This window comes from Loxodonta africana, chromosome 11 (genome assembly GCF_030014295.1).
Source record: "Loxodonta africana isolate mLoxAfr1 chromosome 11, mLoxAfr1.hap2, whole genome shotgun sequence".
In the NCBI taxonomy this organism is placed as follows: Eukaryota; Metazoa; Chordata; class Mammalia; order Proboscidea; family Elephantidae; genus Loxodonta; species Loxodonta africana.
Window position 1 is genome coordinate 4,021,655 of NC_087352.1, and position 18,853 is coordinate 4,040,507.

At 48.4% G+C, this 18,853-nt stretch overlaps 1 protein-coding gene across 2 annotated transcripts; it reads right to left on the reverse strand.

Moving 5' to 3' along the window:
• Positions 1–1,404: 1,404 nt before the first annotated feature.
• FBXO27 (F-box protein 27) lies at positions 1,405–11,085 on the reverse strand. 2 transcript variants are annotated; one of them, XR_010323305.1, is made up of 6 exons: positions 10,728–11,085; positions 10,378–10,489; positions 10,185–10,280; positions 7,148–7,283; positions 6,303–6,637; positions 5,502–5,611 (listed from the first exon to the last, which is right to left on the reverse strand). XR_010323305.1 is itself a non-coding variant. In XM_064293625.1 (5 exons), exons 1-5 carry the CDS (start codon positions 11,077–11,079, stop codon positions 5,468–5,470), a joined length of 840 nt encoding a protein of 279 aa, XP_064149695.1. In that variant the 5' UTR covers positions 11,080–11,085; the 3' UTR covers positions 1,405–5,467. The 2 variants fall into 2 exon arrangements, 1 of the variants encoding a protein (XP_064149695.1); XM_064293625.1 differs by lacking the exon at positions 6,303–6,637 and having other exon boundaries at positions 1,405–5,611.
• Positions 11,086–18,853: the final 7,768 nt, after the last annotated feature.

An 18,853-nucleotide genomic window follows, 5' to 3' on the forward strand; every position in this document is an offset into this window, starting at 1 on the left:
CTGGGGGAGGGAAAGGAGAGAAAGAAGAAAGAAAAAAGAAAAAAGAATTGGCTCAGGTACTGTTCAAGATATGGCTGAGCAGCCTGTTTCAGTGGGGCCCCTGTAATGAGTGGGGCAGCAGCTAGGCTGAAGACATGCTGGAATGTTCTTTTTCCTTGTTTATCTGAAACTTAGCTCTGGCCCTGTGTTGTGGATTGAACAAAAAAAAAAAAAAAAGAAAAACGAAACCTGTTGCTGTCAATTCTGACTCATAATGACCCTATAGGACAGAGTAGAACTGCCCCTTAAAATTTCCAATAAGCCCCTGATGGATTTCAACTGGCCGCCTTTTGGTTGGCAGCCATAGTTATTAACCACTACACCGCCAGGATTTCCATGGATTGAATAGTGTCCCCCCCAAATAAAAAATCCATTGCCATCAAGTCGATTCTGACTCATAGCAACCCTATAGGACAGAGTAGAACTGCCCCAAAGGGTTTCCAAGGAGCAGCTGGTGGGTTCGAACTGCTCACCTTTTAGTTAGTAACTCCTAACTACTCATTTGGGAGTTTTTTTTTGTTTGTTTGTTATGTTAATGTGGCAGTATTAGTGTAGGCCCAAGATAAACCCATTGCCATAGAGTTGATTCCGACTCATAGCGACCCTATAGGACAGAGTAGAGCTGCCCCATAGAGTTTCCAAGGAGCACCTGGTGGATTAAAACTGCTGACCTTTTGGTTAGCAGCTGTAGCTCTTAACCACAATGCCACTGGAGTTTCCATTAGTGTAGGGTGTATCTTAAATTAATCTCTTTTGAGATATAAAAGCGGATTAAGCAAACAGTGGTTAAGCCCTTGGCTGCTAACCAAAAGGTCAGCAGTTTGAATCCACCAGCCACTCCTTGGAAATCCTATAGGGCAGTTCGATCCTGTCCTATATGGTTGCTATGAGTTGGTATCGACTCGACGGCAAAGGGTTTTGTTTTGTTTTTTTTTTAGTTGGGGGAAAATAGATCCATGCTACATTATTGCCAAGAATAGAAACTGAAGAGACAAGGACCAACAGCCAACAGAGAAAGACTTCCTCTAGAGCCAAAAACCCAAAAACCCATTGCGGTCAAGTCAATTCTGACTCATAGCAACCGTATAGAGCAGGCGCCTTGAACTCAGACTTCTAGCCTCCTAAACTGTGAGAAAATAAATTTGTTTGTTAAAGCCACCCACTTGTGGTATTTCTGTTATAGCAGCACTAGGTAACTAAGCCACCCTGGTAATGGCTTTAACCTTTTTTTTCCTCCACTTGAAGGACAGATCAGTGCAAACTTTTAACAGTTTCAGTCCGCTCAAAGCCCGTCTTCCGAGAATTCTGGACGCTTTGCCTTCCCACCTGGAGGAGAGAGCAGCTACAAACTGATAAAAAGAAAAGTTCTGTAAAATAAGAGTTTTATTCAGATTCAAAGCTTTGCAAATCAAGAAGTGCCAAAATGAAAGTTCAAAATGGCATTCCACAGGGGAGCATTAGCACTCGTCCTTTGCTCTCAGTTTTGCAGAGCTCTGTACAGCGTTGGGAAAGGGTACGGGGGTGCATCTGATGGGCTGATATTCAACATGGTCTGTAGGACTCCTATACCCAGAAATTCTACTGGCTGGGCTGCTCAACCTCAGCCTCACTTTCCTATGCTCCTTGGGAGCTGGTTCCTCCAACGGTTTGGATGGACCATCTCAGGATGCTGCCAAAAAGTTATCTTGGTCAAGAATGTGGTCTCAGGTCACATACTCTAAAAAGGCGAAACAGGGGCCTAGGACAAAATGGAGTCTGATTCAGACCTGGCCAGCCATTTTAGCTATGTCAAGCACCTCAGTTTTAGAATGCGCTTTCACAAAACTTATTTTTATTGCCTTTGACCCACCCAAAGCTCCCACCTAGAGAGGAGAGGAAAAAACCCAAAGGTATCACTTGGGCTGCACTTTCCCCTCACTTTAGCCAACATGGCGGAAAGCAGCCAGGGGATCCAGTGAGTCAGCTCTCCCGCTGTTGGATCTATTGAATTCCTAGGTGACCTCTACCTCTCATGAGACGGCTCAGCTGCTGTTTCACACCATGGGTAAATCCATAGCCATCCAGGCGCTAAGGTTTCGTCATCACTCGCCTCTGTCTGTTTCTTTTACTTGAGTAACAGCATAGTTGTATTTTAGTGAGCAGGGTGAGTCGGTCTTGCGATCCCACTGCTGCCACCACTGTGTTGGGGGGTCCCAAGACCAAACCTGTGTTTGAAGATTTGCTAAATCTCACAGGACTCAGCATATACTTGTACTCATGGCTAAGATTTATTATAATGGCATAGTAAGGATACATGTTGGGAAAGCCGTCTAGTGTGTGGCCTTCTGACCCTCACCTAGGCCACCAATCAGGGTTCGTGGGCCCAGAACATCCCTGACAATGGAGGCTGGGAACTGAGCTGCCTTCTGTCCTAGTTTCTTCTTCTTCTGAGGCTGAGGAACCTCTTCTCCGTTCTGGGTACACAGTAAACCTTCTTAGTTCTGCTTACTACTTGAGTGTGTGTATCACATGGCACCTGGCCAGCCCCACAGCTCTATCTGTTCCCAGCGGGAGGCAAGGGTCCTTTACCTGCAGCACAAGAGGGGTGCACACACCACCTCCCTGCATCAGCTGCAGAGTGAGTCCCACTGGCCATAGGGACCAAAATCCACAAGACGGAACTGATCTTTAGCTGTCGCTTCTCTAGGTTTGTAAGGCGTTTTTCCAACCAGTGCCTGTGTGAGTCGTGTCTTTCTGGATGATCTCAGACCTTGGCTCCACAACACAGAGCTGGATCACAAAGGAAAAAGGCACTGAGTCTGGATGAATCCCTGTACAGATTCCTTATGTTCTCTCTCTCCATGTGGGGTCACAGAGCACACTGCCCCCAGTTTCTATCGGGGAAGTACATTAGGAGACTCAGCACCCGAGGTTTCCACTGGATACTGGTCATGTAGATGCCCTCTGCCTAGGACATATCGAAATTCCAGACTCCCAATAGCATTGCATTGAGCAAATTGGCTAAGAGATCTCTTTCAAGTATTAAAAAGCAAAGATGTCACCTTGAAGACTAAGGTGTGCCTGACCCAAGCCATGGTGTTTTCAATCGCTTCATATGCATGGGAAAGCTGGACAATAAATAAGGAAGACTGAAGAATTGACACCTTTGAGTTGTGGTGTTGGCAAAGACTACCGAATATACCATGGACTGCCAAAAGAACAAATTTGTCTTAGAAGTACAACCAGAGTGCTCCTTAGAAGCAAGGATGATGAGACTACGTCTCGCATACTTTGGACATGTTGTCAGGAGGGATCAGTCCCTGGAGAAGGACATCATGCATCGTAAAGTACAGGGTCAGCGAAAAAGAGGAGGATCCTCAAAGAGTTTGACTGACACAGTGGCTTCAATATGAGCTCAAGCATAGCAATGATCGTGAGCATGGTCCAGGACCGGGCAGTGTTTAGTTCTGTTGTACATACGGTTGCTATGAGTTGGAACCGACTCGATGGCACCCATCGACAACAATAGGAAATCAGGCGTTTGGCATAAATCATACTGTTTGCACAAACAGGCTAGTAATTCTGAGCCCCACGCTCAGCAATAAGGAAATGGTGGGAACACTCCCTGTTATGGGTTGAATTCTGTCCCCCAAAAATGTGTGTCAACTTGGCTGGGCCATGATTCCCAGTGTTGTGTGATTGTCTATCATTTTGTCACCTGATTGGATTTTCCCATGTGTTGTAAATCCTATTTCTGTGATGATGGTGGCAGGGGATTAGCAGCAGTTATGCTAACAGGGCAGGACTCAATCTACACGATTAGGCTGCATTTTAAGCCAAGCTCTTTTGAATTATAAAACGGAAGCCAGCAGAGAGACAAGGGGACCTCATACCACAAAGAATGCAACACCAGGAACACAGCTTGTCCTTTGGACCAGAGGTTCCTGCACTGAGAAGCTCCTAGTCCAGGGGAAGCTCAATGACAAGGAACTTCCTCCACCGGTGACAGAGAGAAAAAGGCTTCCCCTGGAGCTGATGCCCTGGATTCGGACTTCTAGCCTCCTAGACTGTGAAAGAATAAACTTCTCCTTGTTAAAGCCATCTACTTGTGGTATTTCTGTAATAGCACCACTAGATGACTAAGACAAAAGAGGAAAACCCTCAAGGAGACGGACTGACACAGTGGCTGCAACAATGGGCTCAAGAATAACAATTGGAAGGATGGCACAGGACCAGGCAGTGTTTCATTCTGTTGTACACAGGGTCGCTATGAGTTGGAACCGACTCGATGGCACCTACAATGGATGACTAAGACATTCCTAAAATCCATGATCCCAGATGGCAGCTAAGGGTCAACCTGAGGACAGCCTGATCCTGCCATCGTGTTTCCACTTTTCCCTCACAACCAGACAAGTGTGGTGTCACTGTGATACTGTACCCACAGGCTGTTCACCACCTACCATGACCTAATGTTTTTAATCTGTGGTCGAATCAGTTTCATTAGGGTTTGAGAAAAGACATTGTTCTAATCCTTCCACTCCTTCAACAAGTATTAGCTGATGTCTTCTTCTGTATTTTCACCCCTGCAACTGGGGCCACTTGTTACCCTGAACCAAGTAGCAACCCAGTCAATAGCCCTGAATTCTTTCTAATAAAGAAGTAGTTTTGGCAAAATAATAAACGTATTCCATATGATCGACAGATACATGTTGTTGATATATTATTCTCTCAGTGCCTGACAAAAATTTCAAAAGGAAAAATAAAATAATTCTTAAAACCACACAATCACAGGAGTCGTTGGGCATCAGCACTGGGCTCAGGGGCCACCTCGTTTTTCTGGGAAGTCGGCATGGGAGGGATCATCTCCCCCAACACGTTTTTGAGTTCCCTGACTTTCAGTTGAAGGACCTGGTCCCAGCCCTGCAGCTCGAAGCCTCAGGAGGTGAAGTCCAGCACCCAAGACGGCTGGTCTTTTACAAGCCCTCGTCAGGGTGAGATCCTAGTTCAGAGAAGAAGACAGGGCTTCTCTGCAGAGACCAACAGAACAAAGTCACTCAGCGGAGAGAGGATGAGACAAGAGGCCAATAGAGGCGACAACGACAAGGCGCTGAGGGCTGAATCTCAGAGGGCCCCTGGGGAGGGGGAGGGATTGAGTGCGAGGAATCCTCTCTGGGTCCCGTTTTCTCCCCTGCTCCCCTGTGGGGCTCCCCTCAGTGGCACGGGGGCCACCCTAAAGCAGCAGCAGCAGCAGCAGGTGGAGCTAATGGAAGGATCTTCCTCCAGCAGCTCCTGGAACCTGGAGACAGGCCTGGCAGGACCTTCAGTTGAACCCAGCTGTTTCCAGGATGCGAGGGAGGTACAAGCCCTTGATCCATGAGGGGATCTGGCCAGCAGTCCCAGCCTGATTGGAAGACACAGTCAGCTGATTTCCAAGAAGGGCAGCCCTTGACTAGGACAGATGGACCTGCACGGTCACACTGGAGTTGGTCACACGGGCTCCAAAGTGGCCAGCCCAGAACTGAGTGTCCTGGCCCCAGTGTTCGAAAGACACAAAGCGGACGCCCTTCTTGATGTTGGAGAACACGTGGGTGACCTGTAGGTAGAGAAAGGGGTCAGCTCCACTTTGCCATAGCCTTCCCTTCAAGGGCTGAGGTTGGTCCTTCTGGCAGGTGGCATTTTCCAGAGATGGCCACAACATATATCCAGTTCCACGTGCCCTTCTAGAACCTTGCCACTCCCTCTTCAAGGACCGAACCAAAATCATACCCATTGCTGTCAAGTCGATTCTGAGTCATAGCGACCCTATAGGACAGACTAGAACTGCCCCATAGGGTTTCTAAGGAGCAGCTGGTAGATTCGAACAGCTGACCTTTTGGTTAGCAGCTGTAGCTGGTGTTTTTATTTTTTATTATTGTACTTTAGATTAAAGTTTACAAAACAAACTAGCTTCTCATTGAACAAGTAATGCACATATTGTTTTGTCACATTGGTTGCCAACCCTGCAACACGTCAACTCTCCCCTTCTTGACCTTGAGTTCCCTATTACCAGCTTTCCTGTCCCCTCCTGCCTTCTAGTCCTTGCCCCTGGGCTGGTGTGCCCCTTTAGTCTCATTCTGTTTTAAGGGCCCGTCTAATCTTTGGCTGAAGGGTGAATCTCAGTAGTGACTTCATTCCTGAGCTAAAAGGTTGGTCTGGGGGCCATACTCTCGAGGTTTTTCCGGCCTCTATCAGACCAGTAAGTCTGTTTTTTTGTGTGTGTGTGTGTGAGTTGGATTTTGTTTTACCTTTTTCTCTAGCTCTGTCCGGGACCCTCTATTGTGATCCTTATCTGAGCAGTTGGTGGTGGTAGCGGGGCACCACTTAGTTGTGCTGGACTGTCTGGTGGAGGCTGTGGTAACTGTGGTCCATTAGTCCTTTGGACTAATCTTTCCCTTGTGTCTTTGGTTTTCTTCACTCTCCCTTGCTCCAGACGTGGTGAGACCAGCAGAGTATCTTAGGTGGCCGCTCACAAACTTTTAAGGCCCTGACTGCAGCCGAGCTCTTAACCACTGTGCCACCAGGGCTCCCCCCATCAAGAGGAGAGTCTAATTCCCTTCTCTCTGAATCCAAGTGAGTTTGCCTGTAATCAAGAGTGTGGCAGAAGTGGTGTTGAGTGACTTTCACTGAGTGGCTTTGAAGGTTAGGTCAGGACAGCAAGCCAGCTTCTGCCTTTGTCTCTAGAACCCTCCCGGTGGAGCCCTGAGCCACCAAGTAAGCAGTCCGACTGCCCTGAGGCCACCATGCTGTGAGGAAGCACAAGCCAGCCCAGGCACAAAGGTCCCATGAAAAAGCCCTGGGACCACAAGAAGAGACACATACTAGGCCAGCAACCAGATGCTTCAGTTCCCTCACCTTATTCCCCCTCCCAAACCCCAAGGCTCTGCCCTGCATTCCAGCCACTGTCTAAATGAACCACAGACAGACCAGAGCCAGAACTGCCCAGCTGGGCCTGCTCCGGTCACTGACGCATAAAAGCATGAGACATAAAATGGATTTTAAATGACTAAGTTTGGGGGTGACTTTTAACATAGCAGTAGATATCCCACTAGGCCTCTACCTGCCTCTCCCCACGCCCCTGTCCCAGCCTCACCTGAAAGCAGGCATCATTGTTCCACTGTTGAATGGGATCCGGGGTAGCAGAGAACTTATCCAGAACAGCCTGGCTGGCATCTGTGAGCTGGACAACAAGACGGTACTGACAGCCACAGTCGTGCCGGGCTCCCCACCTGTGGAAGGAGGAGGCCTTTGTTACAGATTGAATTCTGTCCCTCAAAACGTTATGCTGAAGCTCTAAGCCCCCGTTCCTATGAACGCGACTTGTTTGGAAGTAGGGTCTTTGAGGACGTTATGGGTGAGGTTAGCATGAGGTCATATCGGATAAGGTGGATCCTAGTCCAGTATGCATGGTGTCCTTAGAGAGGAGAGACACAGAGGGAAGACAGTGGCAGACTGCAGAAAGCTACAAATACAGGGTCGTTCCTCACTTAAAGATGTATTCGAGCCACAACGAACCGCACTTAGACCCTGTGTTTTTTTCATGTGTATCTTACCGTATCGCTAAGTATACATACTATCTACAACGTACTTGCAATTTGCTGATGTTACCTTTCTCAGATGTCCACTCGCAAGTGTTCAATGTTATGATTTATAAAGATACTGATCATTAAAGGCAATAACAAAAACTAAAAAAAAAATGAGGTCTTTGACTTACTGACATATCTCAGAACCAACTTAAAGATGGAGTTGTCAGAACGGAACTCCGTCGTAAATCGGGGACTACCTGTAATCTGTCACCAGAAGCGAGGAGAAAGGCCTGGAACAGATTCTTCCTCAGCGCCCTGAGAAGGGATCAGCACGGCTGATACCCTGATTCTGGCCTAGCCTCCAGAACGGAGACAATGAATTTCTGTTTGTATAAGCCATCTAGTGCTATTATAGCAGAAATACCGCAAGTGGATGGCTTTAACAAAGGGAAGTTTATGCTCTCACAGACCAGTAAGCTAGAAGTTGAAATTCGGGGTGCCAGCTCCAGGAGAAGGCTTTCTCTCTCTGTCAGCTCTGCAGGAAGGTCCTTGTCATCAGTCTTCCCTTGGTCTGGGAGCATCTCAGCGAAGGAACTTCAGGTCCAAAGGATGCACTCTGCTCCCGGCACTGCGTTCTTGGTGGTATGAGGTCCCTGTGTCTCTCTGCCTGCCTCTCTCCTCTGTATCTCAAGACACTATCTAATCTTGTAAACCTCATCAACATAACTGCCACTAATCCATCTCATTACATCATAGTGATAGGATTTAGAACACATAGAGAAATCACATCAGATGACAAAACGGTAGACAATCACACAACACTGGGAATCATGACCCAGCCAAGTTGACAGACTTTTTTGGGGGAGGGACACAATCCAATCCATGACACCACTCATTTGTGGTACTTTGTTATAGCAGCCCAAGGGAGCTTATACAGCCTCGAAGGCTGGTTTGCCACCCCTTCTCTCTGTGGATGTCTTCCTGCCCTACCTGAATGCCTTCCCCACGTATGCACATCCGCAACCGCTAAGCCCTGCTGCTCAAGAGTGTGGCCCTTGGAGCAGCACCATCACCGTCACCTGGGAGATGGCGGCTGCCCCCAGAAATGAGAACCTTTAACAAGTCCCCTGCTGGTTTAATGTATGTTAAAATCTTGGAAGCACTGACTGGGAGCAATGTTCTTCAATACCCTTCCTTCCACATTATTAAAGTGACAACTAAAATCTCCCACTCCGCCTTTAAATGGTTGCAAAGCTTGTAATTTCCAACGTTTGTAACGGTGGTGTTTTCAGATACAATTTTCACATCCTTTAAAAGGATCCAACCAAATCTAAACAAATTGGTGATGTGATACCCAGCAACAGTTTAAAAAAACCAAACCCTCCGCTGTCGAGTCCATTGACTCATACCCGTCCTATGGGACAGAGCAGAATTGCCCCACAAGATTTCCAAGGGTGCAGTCTTTATTGTAGCAGATACCGCATTGTTTTCTCCCAGAGAGACTGGTGGGTTCGAGCCACTGCCTTTCCTGTTAGCTGCCAAGTACTTAACCACGGTACCACCAGGGCTCCTATGTAGCTCTAAAAGATCTGAGGGTTTGAAATCCACCTTCCTACAGGATCAGAACAAAGTTTTTAAAAAGCCACTAACACAGCTCATACTTCCAAAGCAATTGTGATGTGCCTGACGTAGTAACTGTCTTTAGAGGAACCTTAACCTGTAAAGATGAGGAAACTGAGGTACACGGTGACTTATCTAAGAACACACAGGTGCAGAAATGGAACCTCGGTGGTCTGGCTCCAATATCCCAGCTCTTAGCCAATTTTGCTATCCTGCCTCCTCCTAAAGCAAAAACAAGTCTGTCTTGGAAGAAGTACAGCCAGAATGCTCCTAGAGTTTGTCTCACATACTTTGGACACATTATCAGCAGGGACCAGTCTCTGGAGAATGACATCATGCTTGATAAAGTAGAGCATCAGGGAAAAGAGGAAGACCCTCAACGAGATGGACTGACACCGTGGCTCAAGCAAAGCAATGATCCTGAGGATGGTGCAGGACCCAGCGGTGTTTCATTGTCTTGTACATAGAGTGGCTGTGAGTTGGAGCTGACTCGATGGCACCTAACAACAACAAGGCAAAAAACATAGGAGCCCTGGTGTCGCAATGGTTAAGTGCTCGGCTGCTAACTGAAACCCACCAGCAGCTCTGCAGGTGAAAAGACCTAATAATCTGCTCCCGTAAAGGTAACAACCTAGGACATCCTATGGGGCAGTTCTACTCTATCACATGGGGTTGCTAGGAGTTGAAAATTGAGTCAACAGCACACGACAACAGCAACAAAACAAAGAGCAGCTCATTCATAGACAAGACTAAGCTGGGCCCTGGTCTCCCTACTGGATCCAATCGGCCACCCCCCCTCTACACTCCCTTTGGGGTGAGGACAGAGGTTCAGGATGTGCGCTCTGCTAACTACTAGAGGTGTGATTGCCATTAAGTCATTTCAGTTTCTTTGTAAGGGGTTGCCGGGAGCCTAAACCGAGTCACCCTGGCAAAGGTCTTGGCTCACCCTGTCAGTGCTTAGGAAAGACAAATCACCACACTCACCAGTCAGAGACACAAATGTCGATCCTGCCACTATCCAGCAGTTCTGGCCACAGACCCTCCTCCTCCAGATCCAAGACCTGCTTCTTGCCACACCACCTAGGAAGGGGGTGAGAGCAGGGGCAGTGAGAACAGGCAGCTCCTCCCCACACAGGCCCTGGCCCTGGGAGGGCAGCCGGCAGACAGAGGCCTTTACCTGAAGGAGGTCACAAAGCAGGTCTGGGCAGGGGCCCCGGGCACGGTTGTCTTGTTTTCTTCCACCGCCCAGCCGTCCCCACCGTTCTCCACCATCCATTTCCGAAGGCCTTCTGTTAAATAAAATTAGCACCCATGTCCGCCTCGGAAGAAAGGCCTGGCGATCTGTTTCTGAAAGGTCGCAGGCTTGGAAACCCTACGGAGCAGTTCTGCTCTGAGCACTGGGGGTCGCCACGAGTCGGAATCAACTCCATGGCAACTAACAACCACTCACGTCCCAGTCACCTGTCCCCTTTTTCCCCTGCCCCAGCTTCCCCGTTCGGCCCCGCCCCGAGCCTCCGGGCACCCCACCCTGCCCGCAGGAGTTGCGGATGAGGTTTCGTCCTATCGGTCTGCGAAGGCAGAAGCGGCCCAGCGCGGCCCGGGCGGTGGGCGGGTGGCTGCGGGCGAGCGCCAGGAGGGCGCGGCCCGCTGCGCTCTGGTCCCGGGCCAGGATCAGCAGCCACAGGGCCTGGCCATCCACCAGGGTGCGCCAGCCCCGGCACACCAGGCGGCAGCTCCCGAGCAGCCAGCGCGGGGGCACATGGCTCAGGACCACCACCAGCAGCTCCGGCGGCAGTTGGCTCAGGTCCAGCACCTCCTCGGGTTCGGGCTTCGGGGCGGCGGCTGGCGCGGGCCGGCCCCGGGAAGCCAACGCGCCCATGGTCCCCGCGCCGGGCCTGGCCGCGGCTGCGGAAACGGAAGGGTCAGGCTTAGCGCCCGGCAGGCCTCGCGGCGCGCAGACGCTGCCACACCCCAAGACCTCCCCAGCCCCCAAACTCCGCGCCGCCACGCCCCTGGCCCCGCCACCTGTCCCTAGGCCCTCTCCCCACGTCCCCACCCCCCAACTCTGCCCCAGCCATGCCCACCCCAATCGCTTCACCCCGCGTCCTCGCAGGCCGCCAGAACCGACCGCCCCAGATCCCAGTCAGGGCTCCCCGGCACGGACACTAGCTCACGGCCCCCGCGGTCCCACGCGCTCAGCTCTCCCTCCCCGCGCCCGCCTCCCCGCGCCCGCCTCCCCGCGCCCGCCTCCCCGCGCCCGCCTCCCCGCGCCCGCCTCCCCGCGCCCGCCTCCCCGCGCCCCCTCGTTCCGGCGGCCCTGCCGCAGGGTTATCAGCGACCTGGCCTGACCCAGCCAGGGTCCGTCCCTCTCCGCTGATCGGAGTCCCCTCCTATCCTGGCTGTAAAGCGCCTGGCTCCCATCAACTGCTGTTATTTGGGTCATGCATCCGGACGAAGGCTTCACACCCGTTAACTGGTTTAAAAGTCCTAACAGCCTTTAAGACAGAGCACCTGCAAAGATACTAAAAATCAAAAACCAAACCCAGTGCCGTCGAGTCGATTCCGACTCATAGCGACCCTATAGGACAGAGTAGAACTGCCCCATAGGGTTTCCAAGGAGCGCCTGGCGGATTCCAACTGCTGACCCTTTGGTTAGCAGCCGTAGCACTTAACCACTACGCAAAGATACTAGTTAATACCAATTCTCACACCAACTGGAGCCCCGATGGCGCAGTGGTTAACAGCTCGGCTGCTAACCAAAAGGTCAGCAGTTTGAGTCCACCAGCTGCTCCCTGGAAACCCTGTGGGGCAGTTTTACCCTGTCCTATAGGGTTGCTATGAGCCAGAACTGACCGGATGGCAGTGGGATTGGTTTTCCTGACGTAGCTCAAAGAAACGTAACAGCTTAATGGTCTCATATAAGATGATCTGATAACGTTTTCACTTTCAACTGTAGAGTCAAGAAGGATAGATACCAGTTTTGCTTTGTTTGCTTCTGTAATGAAAAGCCAGAGCCTGAAGAGGTGCGTGTTAATTATGTCAACGGAGACTCAATCAAGATTCCGATTGATAGCTGCTCCGGGCTGTTTCTGTCAGTGCAGGCTTTGCTTTGTTTATACTTCCAACCTAGGTCAGGCTTCAGGAGGTTCAAGGTCCGATTGGCCACTCAACAGCAACAGGAACATAATTACCAACTTAAATGTCTAGAAACAAATGCACAGTCTCAATTGTTTATTTTCCGATTACCAGGGTACTAAACCTTGGTTGTGTAGTGGTTAAGCGTTTGGTTGCTAACCAAAAGGTTTGCAGTTTGAATCTATCAGGTGCTCCTTGGAAACCCTATGGGGCAGTTCTACCCTGTCCTATAGGGTCACTACGAGTCGGAATGGACTGGATGGGCTACAGATTTGGATTTTTTTTTTGCTTTACCAAACAAGATCCATGACTTCTTGATCATGGCTTATACCTTTAATATACAAGTATGATCAAAAAGAACATTTTTGAACTACTGAATGAGGTTGAATGAGACCTAAATTCACTGCTGGAAATGCCAGGAGACGTGTGCGGTATATGCATATATACTCTACGCCAGAACTTTTAAACGCTATCAGCATCACTGCGTGTTATACGGGTGCCCTTTGAGGAAAACTATGGTAGGTGTGATTGGTTGAACTGAACTTTCAGTCCCTTCCCTGCAGGCAGGCTGACATGGCTGTTACCACTTGGTGGGTCTTTCTGGTCTGGCCAGCACTCATCCTGGAGGCACCTCATTGGCATACACCCTCAGGTATGGTCTGGAGGCCTCATCAAAGAAACTTCAGTCATGGGAAACAGCAAAGCTTTTTTAGAGGTTATCTCTCAAGAACTGAGGACAAAGACCAAATTCTTTAGGGAAAGTTAGATTCTTTACCTCGCATCGTCCGCATCATCCACTATTCCCATTTCACAGGGGAAAACAGGCTTCATTTCAGCAAGTGGCAGGAGCCAAATGCATTTCCATTTGCTTCCAAAAATAAGTGCTCAAACCAGTAATAGCACCAACCTAACTTTACAGAGGGTTTTATCAGTCAGGGTAACAACCCTGTGAGGTAAGCACTGCTATGCTCCCATTTCACAGGTGAGAAAACTGAGGCCTGTAGAGGCCAGGTGACTTGCCCATGGTCACACAGGTAGTAGGTAGTGAGACAGGTAGGGTTAACTGTGCCCATGGAACAAAAGAGCTTTTAAAAAGATTACCATCTAGAAGTTGGGTAAACAAGAACCCACCCTGTCAACATGAGATAGGATTGGGGCAGCCATGAATTACTATTTTTTTCTTAGTGTCTTCCTAGTCCCTTCCTCCTTTGCAGGCTCTGACTGTGCAGAGGAACAGAGTGTGACTGCTGTTTGACCTTCCTTAGCCCTCCAAAGATGGTGATGTACTGCCGAAGATCAAGTGCACTTGCGCTATATCCCATAATAAGTGATGTCAAGGGCTGCTGAGAGGACTCCATCTTGAATAGCAGCGGGTTCCATCTTACAGTCCAGATGCGCAAGCAACCTAATTAACATGCACTGCCATTCTGAGAAGTACCCACCCGTTGAAAGAAGACCACTAAATATTCATTACTATATTGTCTCCACTGAACCCATATAAGCCCTAGCCTTGCTTCCCTTTTCGAGTCAGTCTTTTGGAGAGGCTTAGACTCCCCCTGACTCCTTTTGCTTGATTTAAGCAAAATAAAGCTTGCTGAAGATAAGTTTGTCTTTCGCAAATGTATTCTTACTCGGGAAAAGACAAGGACCCTTTGTGTCAGTTTGGCAATTGGTAACAGTGGCAGAGCTGAGATTTGAACCCAGGCAGCCTGGCTCCCAAATACCAGTTCTGTACAATAAAAATAAAATACGAGCAGCATATATAATTATGAGTCAGCGAAAAAGGGGAAGACCCTCAACAAGATGGATTGACACAGTGGCTGCAACAATGGCTGAAACGTAGGATGGTGCAGGACCAGGCAATATTTAGTTCTGTCTGTACACATGGACATCATGAGTCGGAACCGACTCCACGGCACCTGACAACACCCGTTGCCGTCGAGTCAGTTCCGACACATAGCAACCCTATAGGACAGAGTAGAACTACCATATAAGGTTTCCAAGGTGTCGTGAGGAGGGGGTCACTATCGACTACTCCAAACGATTTGTGTCTTTCCACAACGTCTTTATTAATTGTTAAGCGCACAGGTTCTTGGCTACCCTGGACGCCAGAGGCTTCAGTCACCAAAAGGGTAAGAGAGACAGAGAGCGAGCAAGCAAGCTTACTGCAAACAAACTCCAAGGTCTAAGGTCCAAGGTCCAAGGTCCAAAGTCCAGACACCTGTCACTCTTGACCGCGTTGTCTCATTGGGCTCAGGAGCACTGCATCAGGCCTCTACCTCAGCAAGACTTTCGTCAAGCTAGGGTTGCGGAGGAATAGACTTCCCTTCAGACTGAGTGGAGACCGGGTGGCTCGAAGGCCAGTCGCCCTCACTTCCAAACTCAGCTGGCTCAGGGACCTCGGTTGATCAATCTGTAGCACAGGGAGTCCTCTGGCAGGCAAGGGGTCTCACACCGCGTCTCCACTGTCCAAAAGAGGGTGGCTCTGATATGCTCAGAGCAAAGTTGAGTCTTAGCGTCTCTTCTTTTATATACGTTGGGGCTTTCTGAGCCCATTTGGTTGGTGTTGATAAGTACTTGTTTACAACTTAGCTGGAGTTCTTTGAGCCCGTTTGGTTGATATTGGTAAGTCCTTGTTTGTGACTTAGTTGGTCCTTCTGTTGATAAAGTTGGTTCTTCTGTTGATAAAGTCGTTTTTCCCCTCTAGGTTACATCATCTTCTTTATCTCCTTTTTTCACATGTTGTTAACTTCTTCATTTGCTTTCAGCTAGCCTGCACTCCACACAAGGAGTGCCTGGTGGATTCGAACTGCCGAACTTTTGGTTAGCAGTTGTAGCTCTTAACCACTATGCCACCAGGGTTTCCTAACAACAACAACATGTAATTTTAGCTATCAGCAAAGAAAACCAGACATGTCTTCCTGCCCACAGAGACCTTACCTCTGCTGCAGGGAAAAAAATCAGAGTTTAGTAAAGCAAAAAGAACGTTTTATTTGGCATATGTTCAAAAAGACAAAAGTGGGAAGAAGGCAAGTATGCTGCCAGAGCTAATGTCTGCCCGAATCTGAGGAAGGTTACAGAATCAACAGTGTATATTATCACAAAAATGGGTAGACTTACTGAAAACTTCATCTTCTCACAGATTGGCTAGCAGCTGTGGTCTTACATTTCGAATTGCCTTTCTTAACAATCATTGGTACAGGTTTCACTAACCGACGTTCAGGAGGGTCCTCGTTGGTCCAACAAATTTCTATTCACTAAATGGTAAAGAGAAAGATAAGAGTGGAAAGTCTTTTGTGTTTTGTTTGATTGGTTTTATGTGAAAAGCTCCCTCAAAGATATTTTTCTTCCCTAAAAGATAATTTCTAAGATTGTCCCATCTGTTGTCTTTATCTCAGGGCCCAGTTGATACAGCTCCCGCTGGGTCACGTTTTCTACGCTCAAGGACAGGGAATAATGACTCCAATATTATTTCCTAAATCACCTTCTAAAGGGGGCAATATGATGAACAGTGAACATATTAAGTAAAGTATGTAAGAAGGCGATTATGTTACAGAAAAACAGAGTGGGGAAGGACAATTGAACACAAGGAGGCTGGGCAGGGTGGATAAGACGGTGAGACCCTTAATTCTGAGAGATGGATCCCTTTGACCTGCCCAATTCATTTTCCCACCATCCGTCCGTCAGTGTGTTGTACTGGGGTGGTTTGCATGTTGCTATGATGATGGAAAGGAGTCCTGGTGGCACAAAGATTAAGTGCTAGGCTCCTAACTGAAAGGTCACTGGTTCAAACCCATCAGCATGGCTCCATGAGAGAAAAGACCTGTAAATATTACAGCCTAGGAAACCCTATGGGGAGGTCTACTGTTGTAGGGTAAAAACATCACAAAGTTTAGTAAAGCAAAAAGAAAGTTTTATTCGACGTATATTCAAAAAGGCAAAAGTAGGAAGCGGGCACGCATGCTGCCAGAGCTAATGTCTGCCCGAATCCAGGGAATACTACAGAACAGCCAAGAGTAGGAAAAAGGATCAGCATGCTGCAAGAGCCATGTCTGCCCGAGTCCAGAGAAAGATTACGGAATAAGCAAAAGTGGGAAAACGGGCAAGCATGCTGCCAGAGCCCTGAGTCCAAGGAACGTTACAGAATCACCAGTATATATGAACATTACAAATGAGCAAAACCGTTGAAAGCTTTACCTTTTCACAGATTGGCTAAAAACTGTTAAGTCTTTGTGATTCTACATTCTGAATTGTCTTTCTTAAGGACAATTGTCATTCAGTAAGGACAGTCAGGAGGATCTTCATTGGTTCAACAAATCTTACTAATTAAATGCTAATAGAAAAAGATAAGGGCAGCAGATCTGTGGGTCATTTGTGTTGTTTTATTAGTTCATGTGAAAGGTTCCTTAAAAGATGTTTTCCAAGATTGTCCTAGTCTTTATACCTCAGGGCCCAGTTGATGTGTCCTTGTGAGTCCAGCTCCAGCTGGGTCACATTCTAGGAGAGGGAATTATGGCCCCAATATTATCTCCTAAATCACTGTTCTGACATATGGGGTCACTATGAGTTGGAATCAACCCCACAGCACCCAACAAAAACATGGGCATTGGGGGGTAGGGGGCACCCAAACAATTCTAAGGTCACTAGAGGCACGACCTGCCCAGCTTCCCTGTTTCTGGCTCTCTTCCTGAGCCCACAGTTATGGACAGGTATGGCGAAGGAAGCTGTACGGTGATTTGAGTCAAGGAAACAGGCTGGTTGTAAAGGGGCCCTTTGTGTGGAGGGAGGGGAGGAGGAAGCAGGTCAACATTTAGTTAAACCCTCTCCGCTTGAAGAAGGCAAATGGAGTTGGAGAGGCCAGTTCTACAGGTGTTCATTATGGATCCACTATCAATGGAAGCAGCAGTCAAGAAATCAAAAGACACGTTGCATTGGGCAAATCCCCTGCAAAAGACCTCTTTAAAGTGTTGAAAAGCAAGATGTCGCCTTGAAGACTAAGGTGCACCTGACCCAAACCATGGTGTTTTCAGTTACCTCATATGCATGCGAAAGCTGGACTGAAGGAGCACTGATGTCTTTGAATTATGGTGTTGGTGAAGAATATTGAATGTACCATGGACTGCCAGAAGAACGAACAAATCTGTCTTGGAAGAAGTACAGCCAGAATGTTCATTAGAAACAAGGATGGTGAGATTTCTTTGCCTCACATACTTTGGACATGTTATTAGGAGGGACCAGTCCCTAGGGAAGGACATCGTGCTTGGTAAAGTAGAAGCTCAATGAAAAAGAGGAAGACCCTCAACGAGATGGATTGACACAGTGTCTGCAACAACGGGCTCAAGAATAACAACAATCGTGAGGAAGGTGCAGGACTAGGCGGTGTTTCGTCCTTTTATACATAGGGTCGCTATGAGTTGGAACTGACTAGACGGCTCCTAAGAACTGGAGAGGTAGGACCTAGGAGTGCCAGCCTTGGTTAGTGGGCAATCAAGCTCCTTTCCCGTGGTGATTCAGCCACTGCCCACCCAGGTTTCTTGTAGGGGTGAGTCTGAAAAGGAAGTAAGACTTTCAGCTCCCCCACAACCCAGCCTTCCAGGGACTCAACTGCCAGTGTCACAGAAATACAGAAAAGCTGCTAAACCTAAAAGCTTTTGCCCTCCTATGTTTCTGAAGCTACACTTAAAAAAATGAACAACCTTAAGAGAACTTTGGTTTGAGCCAGTTTTCAAGTTTAAATACTCAAGAGCAAAATAAGATCAAAACACGTCTAGCTGGCTTTGAAGCAGGCAGAGGGCAGGGGGTGAGAGGACAAGACAGCCTGGAGGAGGATGGACCTGGAGGGAGGGGAAGGTAGAAAGGGGGGGGAGGAGAACCTAAGGGAGAGGAAGGTTAGGAGTAGGAGGACCTGAAGGGGGGAAGGGGGCTTCTTAATCCCAGAGGAACCCCCTTATCTGCAGCTGAAAGGACTGTCTACCCGGTAAATCCATAATAGCCAGCCACCAAAGGGGGCTGCCTTGTTGTTGGTGTAGGTGCCGTGGAGTCAGTTCCAACTCATAGCCACCACACCTACAACAGAATGAAACACTGCCTGGTCCTGCGCCATCCTCACAATCCTTATTATGCTTGAGCCCATTGTTGCAGCCACTCTGTCAATCCGTCTTGTCGAGGGTCTTCCTCTTTTTCGCTGACCCTCCACTTTACCAAGCCTGTTGTCCTTCTCCAGGGACTAGTCCCTCCTGATAACATGTTCAAAGTATGTGAGATGAAGTCTCGCCATCCTTGCTTCTAATGAGCATTCAGGCTGTAATTCTTCCAAGACAGATTCGTTCGTTCTTCTGGCAGTCCATGGTAAATTCAATATTCGTCACCAACACCGTAATTCAAAGGTGTCAATTCTTCTTCAGTCTTCCTTATTCATCGTCCAGCTTTCCCATGCTTATGAGGAGATTGAAAATATCATAGCTTGGGCCAGGCACACCTTAGTCCTCAAAGTGACATCTTTGCTTTTTAACACTTTA

Excerpts from the sequence above, each read along its gene's own strand:
- FBXO27 (XM_064293625.1), bottom strand. The coding sequence starts at position 11,079 with ATGGGCGCGTTGGCTTCCCGGGGCCGGCCCGCGCCAGCCGCCGCCCCG. Across the intron at positions 10,490-10,727 it reads CCGCAACTCCTGCGGGCAGG|AAGGCCTTCGGAAATGGATG; the intron begins GTGGGGTGCCCG and ends TTTATTTAACAG. Across the intron at positions 7,284-10,184 it reads GACATTTGTGTCTCTGACTG|GTGGGGAGCCCGGCACGACT; the intron begins GTGAGTGTGGTG and ends CTCCTTCCACAG.